The 15,585-nt window shown below is 44.2% G+C and overlaps 1 protein-coding gene across 1 annotated transcript in view; it reads left to right on the top strand.

Moving 5' to 3' along the window:
• Positions 1 to 15,585, top strand: part of LOC114662178 (A-kinase anchor protein 17B-like) — a 53,692-nt gene that overhangs the window by 22,846 nt on the left and 15,261 nt on the right. Inside the window, exons 3-4 of the mRNA XM_028815540.2 lie at positions 5,944 to 6,080; positions 13,801 to 14,029. Of these exons, the coding sequence (XP_028671373.1) occupies positions 5,944 to 6,080; positions 13,801 to 14,029 (366 nt within the window). The remainder of the gene's footprint in view (positions 1 to 5,943; positions 6,081 to 13,800; positions 14,030 to 15,585) is intronic.

The following is a 15,585-nucleotide window of genomic DNA, read 5'->3' as shown; positions in this document are numbered from 1 at the left end:
GACCATAGATTGGTGTGTCACATTTTTTTAATCCCATAACATGAAATAGAGGGATTCATGGCAAGCTGAAGTTGTTGGTTGGTCCATCTTTTGATTCACCAGTGGCTGCAGGTTTTCATTTTAACACTATTTTTCTTAATTAGTGACCTGTTTTTGCTGCTAATTAATTTCTTTTGAATTACTTTTATGTGACTTGCTCTTAAAGACTCAGACCCCTTAATTTGTTTTTCTTTCATTAGCAGCCAAACAGTAATGAGATACAAAATGAGCCAAAACAACTGGTGTCCATCATACAATATCTGAACATAAAGAAAGATGAAGGGCTGAGGAATGTTGATCTGCTCAGATCCACAAAACATTTTAACAGAGCTCTTAGAAAAGAGAAAATCAACAATGTTGGAAATGTGTGCTATTGCACAATGAGAGCAGCAACAAGCCATGGAATTAAAGAACGAGTTTAATTAACAACAAGAATCGACACCTAATTAAGCAACTGCTTGGAGTGAAATTGGTTGGAGTTTGAGGCCCTGAATTAGTTGCTCTTCTGTTGTCTCACTCACCTCACATTTCATTTCTGTTTAAGGAAACAAATGAAGCACTTCAAAGGAAAGATGAAGAAATTCAGGGAAACAAATCTTAAAAAACAAGTCAATTAAAATTAATGCAAAAGAACTTAATTAGCAGCAAAAATAGTGCACTAATTAAGAAAAGGGTTAGAATGAAAACCTACAGCCACTGGTGCCCTCCAGGACCAGAGTTGGGGACCTCTGACTTAGACATTATTGCAGTTTGACCATGACCCTTCACTTAGTCTGGCCAATCACGTCAACCTTCTACTTCAGCGCCTAACTGTGCTTGTTGTTTGAGGCAGGAATGATATAAGACTCCAGCATTTATAACCTCAAACCAGAAGGTGGATTCCTTGTGAAGATAATCAAATGAGGTTCCTCTGCCATCACAGTGGTCTGTTCACCTTCTAATCTGTGATCAGTGTACTTTTGGAGCCTTTCAGTTGATCTACTTGCACAAATTCTGAAACTTTTGTAGTGAAGTGGGCCCCACATGCCTACACAAGTACTTTTCATTTTCTCTTTATCACAATTTATATTTTCAAAGTAAGATAATTTAGGTTTCAGGCCCCATGACCCTCAATTGATTAAGCAGGTTTGACAATGTTATGTTATGTTAAAGTATGACACTAATGATATAATGCTGTTTCATGTTACCCAGCTGACAATCTGTGCAGGGTGTTTTATGTCCAGCATGTATTCCATTATCTGGACGCTCATCCAAAGGCTGTCCTGCAGCAACCAAATTTAGGTCCGACTCAACAGCAGCAGCCTCAGATTTTCTGCCAAACTTAATGACCTGTTGAATTAAAATGGGTCAATGTTGTATTTCCATAGTGTGTTTAAACCATTTTAAATCCACATGATTGCAAAAGACTGCATTATAAAATATTTCTGAAAAATATAATAGGCGTTGGTGTGAACCTTGTATGTTGCACATACACCCTTAGTCTGGAATTTCTAACAAGAATGTGTCACAAATGCAAAGGTGCCAATTAACCAAGTCAGAAATGTGGATACTGGCAGCACCAATAAATTATATACAGTGGCATGCAAAGGTTTGGGCACCCTTGCTTAAAATGTCTATTCCTGTGATAGTTAAGTGAGTGGAAGATGAACTGATCACGAAAAGATTTAAAGTTAAAATGACACATTTCTTTTCAGCATTTTATGCAAGATCCGTGTATTATTTTTGTTTTGTACAATTGTACAGTGAAAAAAGGAAAGGAGCACCATGCAAATGTTTGGGCACCCCAAGGTATTTGAGGTCTCTGGTAACTTTTACCAAGGTCTCAGACCTTCATTACTTAATTACGACTATGGCTTGTTATGAAACCCCAAGTGATGCAAATTACAAATTGCTTTGGGTTTGGGTTGCAGCCATGGCACAGGGAACATGTCATTGGCAGAGGGAAGAATGAATTCTAATAAACCAGCAAGCCCGCGATTCTGGAAAGAATTGCAAATCCAAGAATGGCAATCACTTTCTGTTCCCTCCGATACTTGGAGGGATGAAATATCACGGAGGGTGGGTGCGTCCTGGGAAAGTTCATGTAATGAAATAAACATATTTGTACTAAAGCAGTTTCTTTTTGGAGCTGTGATTCAGTTGTAGGCGCCTTCGTTTATTGTTTTTATCCATGCAGTCTCTTTTTTGTTTTTCTATGGCTGTGTCGTCAGTGAGAAGTCGGTTGCTGACGGCGGCGGATTCGCGTGCTGATTTCCGTTAGTTGAGCTCTTTCATTGTGGAGCCGTGACGTCTTTGCTTCTGGTGTGTCTGAAGCGCGTCGTAGGAGCCTCCGTGTATTGTTTTTATCCATGCGGTCTCGTCTTTGTTGTTCTGTGGCTGTGTCATTAGGTAGAAGTCGTTTACTGTTAGGAAGCATACTCCAACTTACACACACTGACTGCTGGCACAGTGGATTAGAGCAGGTGTAGTTTACAGGTTGTAGTGTTTGGGCGCCACGCACTGACTCTGGGAACTACGGGCTCGGTTTGGTATTACAAATCGTTGAGCTCTTTCCGTTATGTGATTCAGATATGCCACACAGACCGCTGGTACAGTGGATTAGAGCAGGTTTAGTTCACAGGTTGTGTTGTTTTTGCGTCACCTACTGACTCTGGGAAGCCACTGGGTTTGACTCTGAGGCGCAGTGCGCATGCGGTGCGTCCACCGTCCGTGCATAAATTTAAACTGTGGTTTAGTAATATAGGTACCAGCAAATTCTGGCAGCAAACACCACACCATTTGTAAAAAAGTTGAAGTTAAAAAGAGGATGAGTCCTATACCAAGATAATTATCCAAAACGCACTTCAAAATCTACAATGGAATACCTCAAGAGGTGCAAGCTGACGGTTTTGCCATGGCCCTCATAGTCCCCTGACCTAAACATCATTGAAAATCTGTGGATAGATCTGAAAAGAGTAGTACAGACAAGAAGGCCCAAGAATCTTGCAGAATTAAAGGCCTTTTGCAAGGGCAAATGGGTGCACATACCCCAAGTAAGAACTGAAAGACTCTTAGCTGGCTATAAAAACCGTTTACAAGCTATGATACTTGCCAAAGGCATTGTTACCAAGTACTGACCATGGCGGGTGCCCAAACTATTGCTTTAGGGCCTTTACATGTTTTTGATATTTTGTTTCTGTGAATGATGGAAATAAAAATGTAGTCTTGCTTAAAATATTAAAGAAATGTTCAATCTTTAACTTTAAGACTTTTGGTGATCAGTTCCTCTTCTGCTCATTTAACTACTCACAGTAACAGACATTTTAAGCAGGGGTGCCTAGACTTTTCAATGCCACTTTAGGTATTCAAAGAGGAATTTTTAAATAATTGCTTAACACCACAGGCATCCATTTGCACCAAGTAGAATTAAATGACTAGTCCTTGAGCAAAAGCGTTCTGTAGGCCCAGCAGCTACTGAGACTGTTGTTAGGGTCCAAAGTAGAGCATCACAATAATTGAGAAAAAACAAAAGTTTCAAGCAACTTTGATTGGTAAGTATAAGACAAAATTTGCAGCCTTTATGTGCTTTAATAAAGTATTTGACCTTTTTGTGATTTTCTGCATTATTGCATATTTTACACAAATAATTTATTCTGGACTTTTCATGGCTTATATGCAGAGGAGAATCTGAGAGAAAAACAAAATAATCAGACTTTGATATTTTACTTTTCTTATGTCCAAGGCAAACAAATACACTTGGTGTGAAAAGTGTGAATATGTTTGTTTTTTCCTCCGTGAATGAGCTCAGTTTGACTGTTTGAATATTCTGCTTTACAATCAGGTCACATTCAGGCTTTGCTCAGTTTATTAGCCTGATGTTTCAAGGGTTGCAAATCAATTTCCAAAGTTATGGGCCTCCAGTGAATAATTGTTAAAATCCTACTTTTCAAAAGGATAAAGTTTGAACAGTAAGCAATCTTCAGATGTGCCATTTGAGCAAAGTCCATGGTTTTTCTTGAAGCCACATGGCAGACCAACAAATTGGAAAGCATGGGCCATTCCTGAAAACATGAGTGCTGTCCTCAAGTGTAGTTACGTGCAAGACTTCTGGGCAGAGGACTTCAAAGTGAAACCGTTTAGTTGACATGGACACTGTTATGTCTGGAGAATGGCTAGCACTGGATTCCACAATAAGAACCTTGACAACTGAGTGGGTTGCCATAGTTCAAGGAGCAATTCTTTATATCTGAGGAATCTTCAGGAAGAATAAACTATGAAAACCAAGATAACGTAGAAAGATGATGATCCAAAAACACAAACAACTTTATGTTAGAATGGCTTGTGATGGACGACATGTCTGGGTTGACATCCCAGCCGGGATAAACCCCCATACATTTACCTGGCAGGGAGGCCATTGTAGTGGATGGTAACTACCTCCCAAGAGTACATACCCTCCCGCCCCGAAACTCTGGATGGCAGCATTCCTGGGCTAGTATGCCCATTCATGTACCTGCAGGGCATGTTGGGAGTTGTGGTCCTGTGGAGCAGCCTTGCCGGATTGCCGGGGTGCTGCTGGGGAAGGCTGTCCCTACTTTCAGAGGTTTCCTCCTTGACACTGGAAGTATTCCTATCTCTGGCATAAAAGGTGCCATCTCTGTCCTCTCAGGGGTCCGAGTCAGGAAGAGGTGGATGAGACTGCATGGGAGATGAAGAAAAACAAATTTCTTGCTTTCTACGTGGTCTAGAAAGAAGGATACTACAACTCTGTGGAGATGCTGTTCAAAATAAATGTCTTGTAGTTGAACCCAGGACTGTGTTGTGAAGTTGTGTCTAGGGGTTTGGGGTGCTGCAACGCCCCCTACAAACCACCTGCAAAAATAGTAATTTGACTTTTGTAATGACTTCATCAAAGTCCTGACTTAAACCCCATTGAGAAGTTGCATCAAGACTTGAAACAAACGGTTAAAGCTTAAGAGCCCACACGTGATAGGGAGGTTGAAGCATTTTCAAGAGGGAGTGGGCCAAAAGTCCTTAAAAGCACTATGATGGACTTATCATTAACTACAGAAAATGTCAGGTTGCATTTTTTGCTGCTAAAGGTGATACAACTGGTTATTTAGTACTACATAACAATTACTATTTACACCAAGTACTGAGAGGTGCTTAACCTGCGTTAATAGTCATATTATACTTATCATATTGAAGATCTCACATCCCTCATTGTAAAAATTATGCAATAAAGCACAATGTCTGTAAGAAGCAGGTGATTTCTTTTGTATATTGTGCTTGAGGTGTGAATGTCATTGAGGTGATATCCATCATTAATAACCTAGAGGTCAACTTTAAATATTGCATAACCTGGGCCGCTTAGCTCAGAATTAGTTTGCCAGTTGTAAATCTAAACAGAATTTTAAATTGTTGTAGGTTCAGTTTAAGACATCCTAGTTTTTTCACCTTGGAGTCTTTAAAAATAGAAAAATGGAGTCCTGGTTTGCAATCATAACATAAATATGAGTGTCATCTGCTTAGAATTGGGGCTTTTACAATGTTTGCCATCACTGCCCAAGCATTGCACTACCTTTAATAGTCAGCATGGCTTTCTTACTCCCTGCCTGTTGGTCACTCTTGCTTGGGGACTGTTTGTTGACATTCTTGTCTTTCCTCCTTTAATCCAGATGTACACTTCTCGATTGTTTGGGCACTCACTCTAAATTGCCTCACTGTGCCTGTGTGTGTTTAGGTGTGTGAGAGGCAAGTAATCATCATGTAGGGATGATTCCCTTCTTGTGTATGATGATCCTCCCTCCTGGGATAAAACCAAGCCCCTCATGTGCCTGACAAGGAATTTCTATAAAAATGAATAAAAATGTAGGGTTTTGCAGTGACAGTATTTCCTAAATCATTTTTCTCATCTGTCTGGCACAGGTAACATTTGACACAACAAACCACTTGAGCGACGCTGCTGTTGAGAGACGACAGCAGGAGAAGCAACAGCTCAAAAACCTGGAGGACCAGAGGCAGCAGGAGAAGCTCAGAGAAAAAGAGGAGGAAGAGGCCGAAAGGTACTGAAATGTTTAGCTCTTTCCTGCTATTAGTGTATTGCTCTTTAAAAAATTTTCAATCCATTTTATAATATACAGTGCCTTCATAAACTATTCAGAACCCTTCACCTTTTTCACATTTTGTTATGTTTTGGCCTTATGCTAAAACTGTTTAAATGAAATTTTTTTCCCTCATCAAACTACACTTGATACACCAGAATGACAAAGCAAAAATACAATTTTGGACTTTTTTGCAAATGTGTTAAACCTGAAAATTCACACTGACTCAAATATTCCGACCCTTTGCTATGACACTTGAAATTTAGCTTATGTGCGTCCCATTAAATTAATTATCGTTGAGATGTTTCTACATCTTTTTTGGAGTCTATCTGTGTTCAATTCAATTGATTAGACATAATTAGGAATGGCACACTTGCCCCACAGTTGTGTGACAGAGCAAAAACCACCCATCTGGGGTAGGCTACAAAAAACATATGTAACATTTGTCAGAAACTCCACACAGAGTCCTGCAAGATTTGAGGCAAGATTTGGGGCAAGAATACCCATATATTTGGTATCCTGGCTGCAAAGTTGCAAAATGTTATACAGCACTGCTGTGCACAAAACCGAGTCCAAAACAGAACTGAGGGAATAAGGAAAAGGTGGAGGCTTTTAAAGGGGAAGACAGGAACTGAAGTCAGAGGTGTCGGGTTCATAAGGGTCTTCAGTCATAGGCTCGAGCCCGGACGTGACATCAAAGGGGCCACAGCCGACAAGGTCTTCCTCCATAGGCTCGGACGCGGAAGTGACGTCAACAGGGCCAGGTGGAATCTCCCATGGATGGTCTGCAGGAAAGCGAGAAAAAGAAGCCACATCCTGGTCTGACTCAGAATTGCCCTTACTCAAGACCCTTAGCTGTCTCCCATGCGCACATGTGTGACAAGGCTCCCTGTCAGCCCAGACCCATCGGGTTGGGCGACCCTGACTGAGAGGTTGTGAACCCGAGAAAGAGCATCAGCATTGGCATGGAGAGAGCTCCGACAATGAACGAGCGAAAACTTGTACGGTGTAGGTCAAGAAACCACCGGGTGACCTGTGGATTCGACTCCATGTGCAGGCCATCCACTGTAAAGGTGCATGGTCCGTGACAAGGGTGAATTCCCGGCCCAACAGGTAGTACCTCAGCTGTGTAATCACCCATTTAATTGCCAAAGCCTCCCTCTCCACCGCCACATACCTGATCTCTCGTTTCAACAGTTTCCGGCTCAGGAACATGATGGGGTGTTCCATACCATCGACACTTTGGCTCAGCACGGCCCCCAGGCCTGTGTCCCGAAGCGCCCATCTGGAGGATGAAAGGTAAAGAAAAGTTAGGTGCTTTCAAAATAGGTGTGGACGTATGGGCCTGCTTCAAGTCACTAAATGCAGCGCCTGTCTTTTCAGTGCATACCACAATGTTTGGGGTCCTCTTCTTTGTCAGATTAGTCAAGGGCGCAGCTCTCTCCGAGAACCGGGACACAAACTGACAGTAGTACCCTGCCAACCCGAGAAAGGCTTGGACCTGCCGCTTGGTTCGCGGACAGGGCCATTTCAAAATGACATCCATTTTGGAGCACTGTGGCTTCACGGTACCCCAACACACCAGGTAGCCTAAATACTTGGCTTCGCTCAATCCAAAGAAACATTTCTTGGGATTAATCCAAAGTACGGCCTGACCAAGTATCCGCAATACTGCTTTTACCTGTTGTAGGTGTTCCGTCCATGTGCTGGAATAGATGACTACGTCATCCAGGTAGGCAGCACTGTTTGAGCTATGAGGCCTGAGCACTTTGTCCACCAGACACTGGAAGGTTGCCAGAGTCCAGTGTAACCCAAATGGAAGGACACAATACTCCCAGTGTCCATTAGGGGTACTGAATGCGGTGTTAACCTTTGCGGAGTCTGTTAAAGGAACCTGCCAGTACCCCTTTGTCATGTCCAGTGTGGTCAAATACTTAGCTTGTCCAAAGAGGTCGTCCACTCATGGCATTGGATAAGCATCAAATTGGGAGACTTGATTATGTCGACGGAAGTCATTGCAAAACCTCCCAACTCCTGTCAGGCTTAGCGACCAAGACAGTGGGACTGAACCAGGGACTATGACTTTCCTTGATTACTCCTAGTTCCAGCATGTGTTTGATATCAAACTCCACTTCAGCTCTTTTTGTCTCAGGAAGAGAATATGGACGTTCTCGGACTATAACCCCGGGCTCTGTCACAATGTCGTGCTCAATCAGAGAGGTCCTTCCAGGGTTTTCACTCACTACCTCCGGGACGGACAGGATAACTGTTTCCAGCTGCTGTCGCTGTCTGGGACTTAAATCCGCACCGAAGTTAAGGCTAGCTGTGTGAGCAAAGAGAGAGCGGGGCTGACCGGAGGAGGGATTGGGGTCCCTGTCCTTCCACGGTTTCAGCAGATTTACATGATAAACCTGCTCCCTCAGCTGACGATTGGGTTGACTCACCAAATAGTCAAGGAGTCCCTTCCTCTCCTTAACTTTGTATGGACCTTGCCAATGGGCAAGTAACTTAGAGTGGGAGGTAAGTACTAGGATCATGACCCGATCTCCCAGGCAGAACTCCTGGAGAGACGTCTATCTATCTATCTATCTATCTATCTATCTATCTATCTATCTATCTATCTATCTATCTATCTATCTATCTATCTATCTATACTCCAATATATTTGTAGAGGGAAGAGCCTCTTCTTCCCATCCTTCTTTTAAAATATCTAATATGCCCCGAGGGTTGTTGCCCATACAATAATTCAAAATGGGAGAACCCCGTGGAGGCTTGTGGGACTTCCTGATAAGCTAAAAGGACGAGGGGGAGGAGCTGATCCCATTTCCTTTCATCCTCGTTTTCCACCTTACGAAGCATTTATTTGAGAGTCAGATTAAATTTCTCTACCAGACCGTCGGTTTGAGGATGATACACTGCGGTCTTTAGATGCGTTATTTTAAGTAACTTGGCAGTCTCCTTGAACGTCTCTGAGGTAAAAGGTGTCCCTTGGTCCATCAGGACTTCCTTAGTGATGCCAACTCGCGCAAAGACCCCTACCAATTCCCGTGCAATGGCTTTAGAAGTAGCTGAGCGCAACGGTACAGCTTCGGGGTATTTGGTAGCATAATCCAGGAGGGCTAAAATATACTTGTGTCCTCGGGCTGAGGGTTCTAGGGGTCCAACTAAATCGACCCCAATTGTGTGAAATGGGACATCAATTGGGGTGATAGGAACGAGAGGAGTACAGTCCTTCCTAGGAATTTGTCGCAATTGACAATCCGGGCAGGAAGTGTAAAAGCGATGAGCCTCCTCATTGATTCCCGGCCAATAAAAGCGAAGTTTGATCTGCTGCAGGGTTTTCTTGGTGCCCAAATGGAGGTGGGCGTGTGCTAACTCACAAACATGCCGCTGGAAGGTCAACTGGATTAGCAGTAGCTTGCGCCCCTGTTTTCATGCTCTGCTACGTGATATAGAAGGTCATTCTCCAAAACAAAGTGAGGATCCTGTGGCATCGACTGTTGAGTGCGCCGGCCATTGACCAGGACCACTGCATTTTTTGCAAACTTAAAGGAATCGTCATTCCACTGCTTCCTTTTAAAAGAAGCTGGCGTCTCCCTAAATTGAAACTGTAAAAGGGAGAGAGGGTCTGGGCCGACTTCAAGAAGCGTGGTTTCCTCCTGTTCCGTCTCGGCACTGGAGGATGACGTATCGGTTTGCAACGGTCCGGGAGTTGCCACGTCACTCAGGGAGGCCACTTTGTCTTTCTCCACTGGCTGGTTACACGGCATGGAGGCAGCTTGAGACGGCTCATCCCCGTCTACAACTAGGCCAAAATTAGAACCAGGAGTGGTATGTGTCTCACCACTTTTAATTTTAGACCAGTCCCACCCCAGCATCACCGGGTGTGGTGGATTTGGGAGGACCGCCACGGTTAATTTTTTTACCGATCCTCCACAACTGATGACACAGGTGGTTGACCTGTACCAGCGGATTTCTCCATGGATACAGGTGATAATGGTATTAATCTTTAACGAATGTCACGGTAGCACAAACCAGCGGGCAACAATTGTAATGTTGCTGCCGGAATCGAATAAGGCTTTGGTCTTAAACCCGTTAACAATCACCACTCCTGTGTGTGGGACCGCTAAGGGGTTAGTCAGAGCACACCAACCCCTCCTCTCCCTCCACCTGCATCCCTCCTCGTTCCCAAGCGGTCTGCACACCCGCAACTCCGTAGACATTGGCACAAGCTCTGGGTTGTCGGGGGGGGGGAGAGATTTTGGTACGTATGCCGGCTGAGCTCGACTAATGGATGGTTCTGCTCTCCCAGGTTGCAAGGCCGTCCCCTACGACTCAATGCGTTCTATTAACCCTTCCATATTTTGAAAGTCTTTACCCCAGACTGTCTGGGCAAAACCGCGGGGTAGAGCATTTAGGAGCAGGTAGCATGCCACCTGCTCCACTATTTGATTGGGCTTGTTTTCACCTGGCCATAACCATTGCTCTACTGCAGCCCATAATGACTAGGCTTGCTTGTGGGTCGGCCACTCTGGGTCGAACCTCCACTTTCTCACTTTATTCACCTGCCAGTCTGGGGTACCCCTAGGTGGAAATCAGGGCTCTGCCTTCACAGGGAGGTGGGCACTCTCCCCCGAGAGAGCATAATAAGCCCCCTTCGCCTTCCCCATCCTGAGCAGCGCAATTCTGTGAGCCCCTCCTGCACACTTCCTGGCCTGCCCAGGCTGTCCAGCTAAGAGTGCTGGGAGCGGAGCCTGCACCTGGTCTCTCCGAACCGCGGGACACCCACCCCGCCTGAAAACTCAACCATGGTACGCTCCCAACTGGGTACGTTGCAGGTCCTCTCCCCTTCTCTTCCGGGATTCAACCATCCTGCTGACTACGCCAATGTCAGAAACTCCACACAGAGTCATAGCAAGGTTTGGGGCAGCCACCCGTATATTTGGTATCCTGGCTGCAAAGTCGCGAAATGTTATACAGCACTGATGTGCACAAAACCGAGTCCAAAACAGAACTGAGGGAATAAGGAAAAGGTGGAGACTTTTATAGGGGAAGACAGGAAGTGAAGTCAGAGGGGTCGGGCTCATAAGGGTCTTCAGCCATAGGCTCGAGCCCGGACATGACATCAAAGGGGCCAGAGCCGACAAGGTCTTCCTCCATAGGCTCGGACCCGGAAGTGACGTCAACAGGGCCAGGTGGAATTCTTTAGCTGCCTCCCATGCGCACGTGTGTGACACACTGAAGGTTCCCAAAAGCACAGCGACCTCCATATTTCTTAAATGGAATAAGATTGGAACGGCCACAACACTTTGTAGAACTGGCCGACCGGCCAAACTAAGTAAGGGCCTTGGTAAGAGAGGTGACCAAGATCCCTGTGGTAACTCCAGCTGAACTCCCCCATGTGTGGAGATGAGGGAAACTTGCAGAAGGTCAACCGCCACTAATCTGCTTTAGGGCAGAATGGCCAGAGGGCACAGGAAAGCCCACTTGGAGTTTACAAAAACACACCTAAATGTCTCTTAAGACTATGAGTAACAAAATTCTCTGGTCTGATGAAACCAAGATTGAACTGTCAGGCCTCGTCTAATCGTCATGTCCTGAGAAAAGCTAGCACTGCTCGTCACCTGCATAGTACCATTTCAGCAATGAGGCATGGTAGTGGCAGCATCATGCTGTTGTGTTGTTTTTCAGCACCAGGGACTGGGAGAGTAGACAAGGTTGAGGGAAAACTGAATAGAGTAAAGTACAGAGATGTCATTCGTGAACATTGTAACAGGATAATGACCAAAGACATCACAGGAGGGGCTTAGGGTCAGCTATGGGAATGTCCTTCAGTTGCCCAGCCAGAGCCCAGACTTGAAGCCAATCAAAAATCTTTGGAGAGACCTGAAAAGATCTGTCCACTGATGATTTCCATCCCACCAGACAGAGATTGAGAGGATCTGCAGAAAAAAGTAATTGGCAGAAAACCCACTTTCGCAGTACCCAGGAAGACTCCCAGCTGACATCACTGCCAAAGGTGCTTCAGCTAAGTTCTGATTAAAGTGTCTGAATACTTGTGTCAAGGGGATATTTCAGTTTTAAAAATAAACTTCGCCTCCTTCTTGCTTCACTCGCCAGCCCCCCAGCCTGCGCTATGCACCAGCCACTTCACGTCTCTGCCGCTCGCATATGTGGATTTCACTTTCACCAAACAACAAATCTTTTAATTCTCACGGATAGACTTCTTCATTGGGAAGAAACACTATTTTTTCCTAATGGCAACACGAATTTAACGATCTAAAAGTTTCCGACTTAAAGTTTAAATCCGAACAATATATTTGTTCTCTTTTCGCTGTTCCGTTATTTCACCAAGTAATAATTTCCGTTTGTTTGCGCTAATGCGATCTTTACTATCATTTTTTTGAGACTTTTGAATTTTAGTACTTCTATAATCTCTAACCTGCTCTGCATGTGTATCGCGTCAGTGTTTTTGAACCTCTTTACAACGTTCTACTTTGTCTTCTACTCTTTGTCTTTTATTTCGGACCCTGCTTGGAGCTGAGAGTGCAGGAACTGTGTCTGACAATAGCATACACATGAATGAGAAGTGATTGGACCGTGGGCGTGGTTGTAAATGTTTGAGAGGAGGGCGGGACTTGTCAACATCTCTTTGCAAAAAGTCTCATCTCGCAGGACCTGAAATGATCTCCGAGAAAGTCTCATCCCAGGATTTCCTTTGATAATAGATTTGCAACAAAATCTAAAAACCTGGTTTCACTCTCTCATTTTGGAGTATTGAGTGTTGCTTGATGAGGGAAAAAGTTAACTTAATTGATTTTTTTTGCCACAAGTCTGCAAGCTAGCAAATTTGAACAAAGTGAAGGAGCCTGAATATTTGCTGAAGGCACTGCAGTTATTACATGAAATGGGTGTTGCATGTTGTTGATTTATTCTTAGTAGGCAGAGAGAGAGTGGAACTGAATCCTTGTATAAATTTGTAATTGCTATGGCCAGCCCTTCATGTGGCTTCTGCTTAGGATGGCAAAACATGCAAACACCAAATAAAACACCAGCCAGCCTGCTGCAGAAATGGGGTCCAAATGCTGGAAGGGAGTAGGTGGAACATGGAGCATTATTGTGTCATGCATTTGAATTGATTTGTTTTTATGTAAAAGTTCAGTGAGTGTGAGTATGTGTGTGTGTGTTCGTGAATCATATGACAGATCAACTCTCCTTTCAGGGTCATTTTTTTGCCTTGTTCGCAAGGCTGCTGGCATAGTGTCTGCCTTTTTTCATGTTATACTGGAATATGCAGAGTTAGTAAATGGATAAGCGGATTTTCTGCAAGTATGCCTTCGTTTACTGGTGGCTTGAAGCCTATACCTAAGCCCAGTCCGTGTGGATGTCTTTTCCTGGTACTCCAGTTTTTGGCCCACATTCCAAATATGTCGCTGGCAATTCTACATTGGCCCCATGTGAGTGTGTTTGTGTCCAGGAGTGGGTGCTGTAATGAACAGGCACCCCACTCAATGGTGATTCTTCCCTTGTAACCAATGCTGAAGGTATATATAGACTTGGGACCCCAACATCCCTGAACTGGATTACGTGGGTCTGAGAAATGTTATGTTATAACGTAGAACAGTGCTTGACATTTATGCCTATTGTTCATGCAGTATTGTTTTTGCTCTTCCAATATTAGTAAAAGAAAGGCAGCTCAGCACCTTCTTAGAAGGCAAAGAAAACAGAAGAAAAGAGAGCAGAGGCTAAAACAGCAACAGGATAACCATCATGTTGAAAATGTGAAATGTGAAGATACGGAAGAACCTGACGTGACACAGGACAGTAGGTGGGAAGAGCGGAAGTTTGTACTGGCTCTGAGACGACTACAGTCCATAAAGCTTCTTGCTGTGCTGTTTGAAAACATTCAGGTAAGCTAACTGATTTGATCATCTTCTTTTCTATTCTTTTAGACTTTTTGAGTAAACTCAGATATAAAAGAATCGCACAGAGCAGGTTTAAAAAATGGACAGATTGGAGATGCAATCTAACACAACATCAGGAAATGAACACTAACAACCCAGCCTCTTGCTTAGCCAAGATTGATAAATAGCGATGCCCCTAAACAAAAATGGCATGGGGATAAACAATAAATTATAAATAGTAACATTTTAACAACATTAAAAAATCAAGTTACATACCATCTGGAAAGTATTCACAGCGCATCACTTTTTCCACATTTTGTTATGTTACAGCCTTATTCCAAAATGGATTAAATTCATTTTTTCCCTCAGAATTCTACACACAACACCCCATAATGACAACGTGAAAAACGTTTACTTGAGGTTTTTGCAAATTTATTAAAAATAAAAAAACAAATCACATGTACATAAGTATTCACAGCCTTTGCTGAATACTCTGTCGATACACCTTTGGCAGCAATTACAGCCTCAAGTCTTTTTTAATATGATGCCACAAGCTTGGCACACCTATCCTTGGCCAGTTTCGCCCATTCCTCTTTGCAGCACCTCTCAAGCTCCATCAGGTTGGATGGGAAGCGTCGGTGCACAGCCATTTTAAGATCTCTCCAGAGATGTTCAATCGGATTCAAGTCTGGGCTCTGGCTGGGCCACTCAAGGACATTCACAGAGTTGTCCTGAAGCCACTCCTTTGATATCTTGGCTGTGTGCTTAGGGTCGTTGTCCTGCTGAAAGATGAACTGTCGCCCCAGTCTGAGGTCAAGAGCGCTCTGGAGCAGGTTTTCATCCAGGATGTCTCTGTACATTGCTGCAGTCATCTTTCCCTTTATCCTGACTAGTCTCCCAGTCCCTGCCGCTGAAAAACATCCCCACAGCATGATGCTGCCACCACCATGCTTCACTGTAGGGATGGTATTGGCCTGGTGATGAGCGGTGCCTGGTTTCCTCCAAACGTGACGCCTGGCATTCACACCAAAGAGTTCAATCTTTGTCTCATCAGACCAGAGAATTTTCTTTCTCATGGTCTGAGAGTCCTTCAGGTGCCTTTTGGCAAACTCCAGGCAGGCTGCCATGTGCCGTTTACTAAGGAGTGGCTTCCGTCTGGCCACTCTACCATACAGGCCTGATTGGTGGATTGCTGCAGAGATGGTTGCCCTTCTGGAAGGTTCTCCTCTCTCCACAGAAGACCTCTGGAGCTCTGACAGAGCAACCATTGGGTTCTTGGTCACCTCCCTGACTAAGGCCCTTCTCCCCCAATCACTCAGTTTAGATGGCCGTCCAGCTCTAGGGAGAGTCCAGGTGGTTTCGAACTTCTTCCACTTACAGATGATGGAGGCCACTGTGCTCATTGGGACCTTCAAAGCAGCAGAAATTTTTCTGTAACCTTCCCCAGATTTGTGCCTCGAGACAATCCTGTCTCGGAGGTCTACAGACAATTCCTTTGACTTCATGCTTGGTTTGTGCTCTGACATGAACTGTCAACTGTGGGACCTTATATAGACAGGTGT

The sequence above is a fragment of the Erpetoichthys calabaricus genome, chromosome 12 (genome assembly GCF_900747795.2).
Source record: "Erpetoichthys calabaricus chromosome 12, fErpCal1.3, whole genome shotgun sequence".
Classification (NCBI taxonomy): domain Eukaryota; kingdom Metazoa; phylum Chordata; class Cladistia; order Polypteriformes; family Polypteridae; genus Erpetoichthys; species Erpetoichthys calabaricus.
The sequence above is the reverse complement of the archived record's forward strand: the minus strand, read 5'-3'. Positions and strand labels throughout refer to the sequence as shown.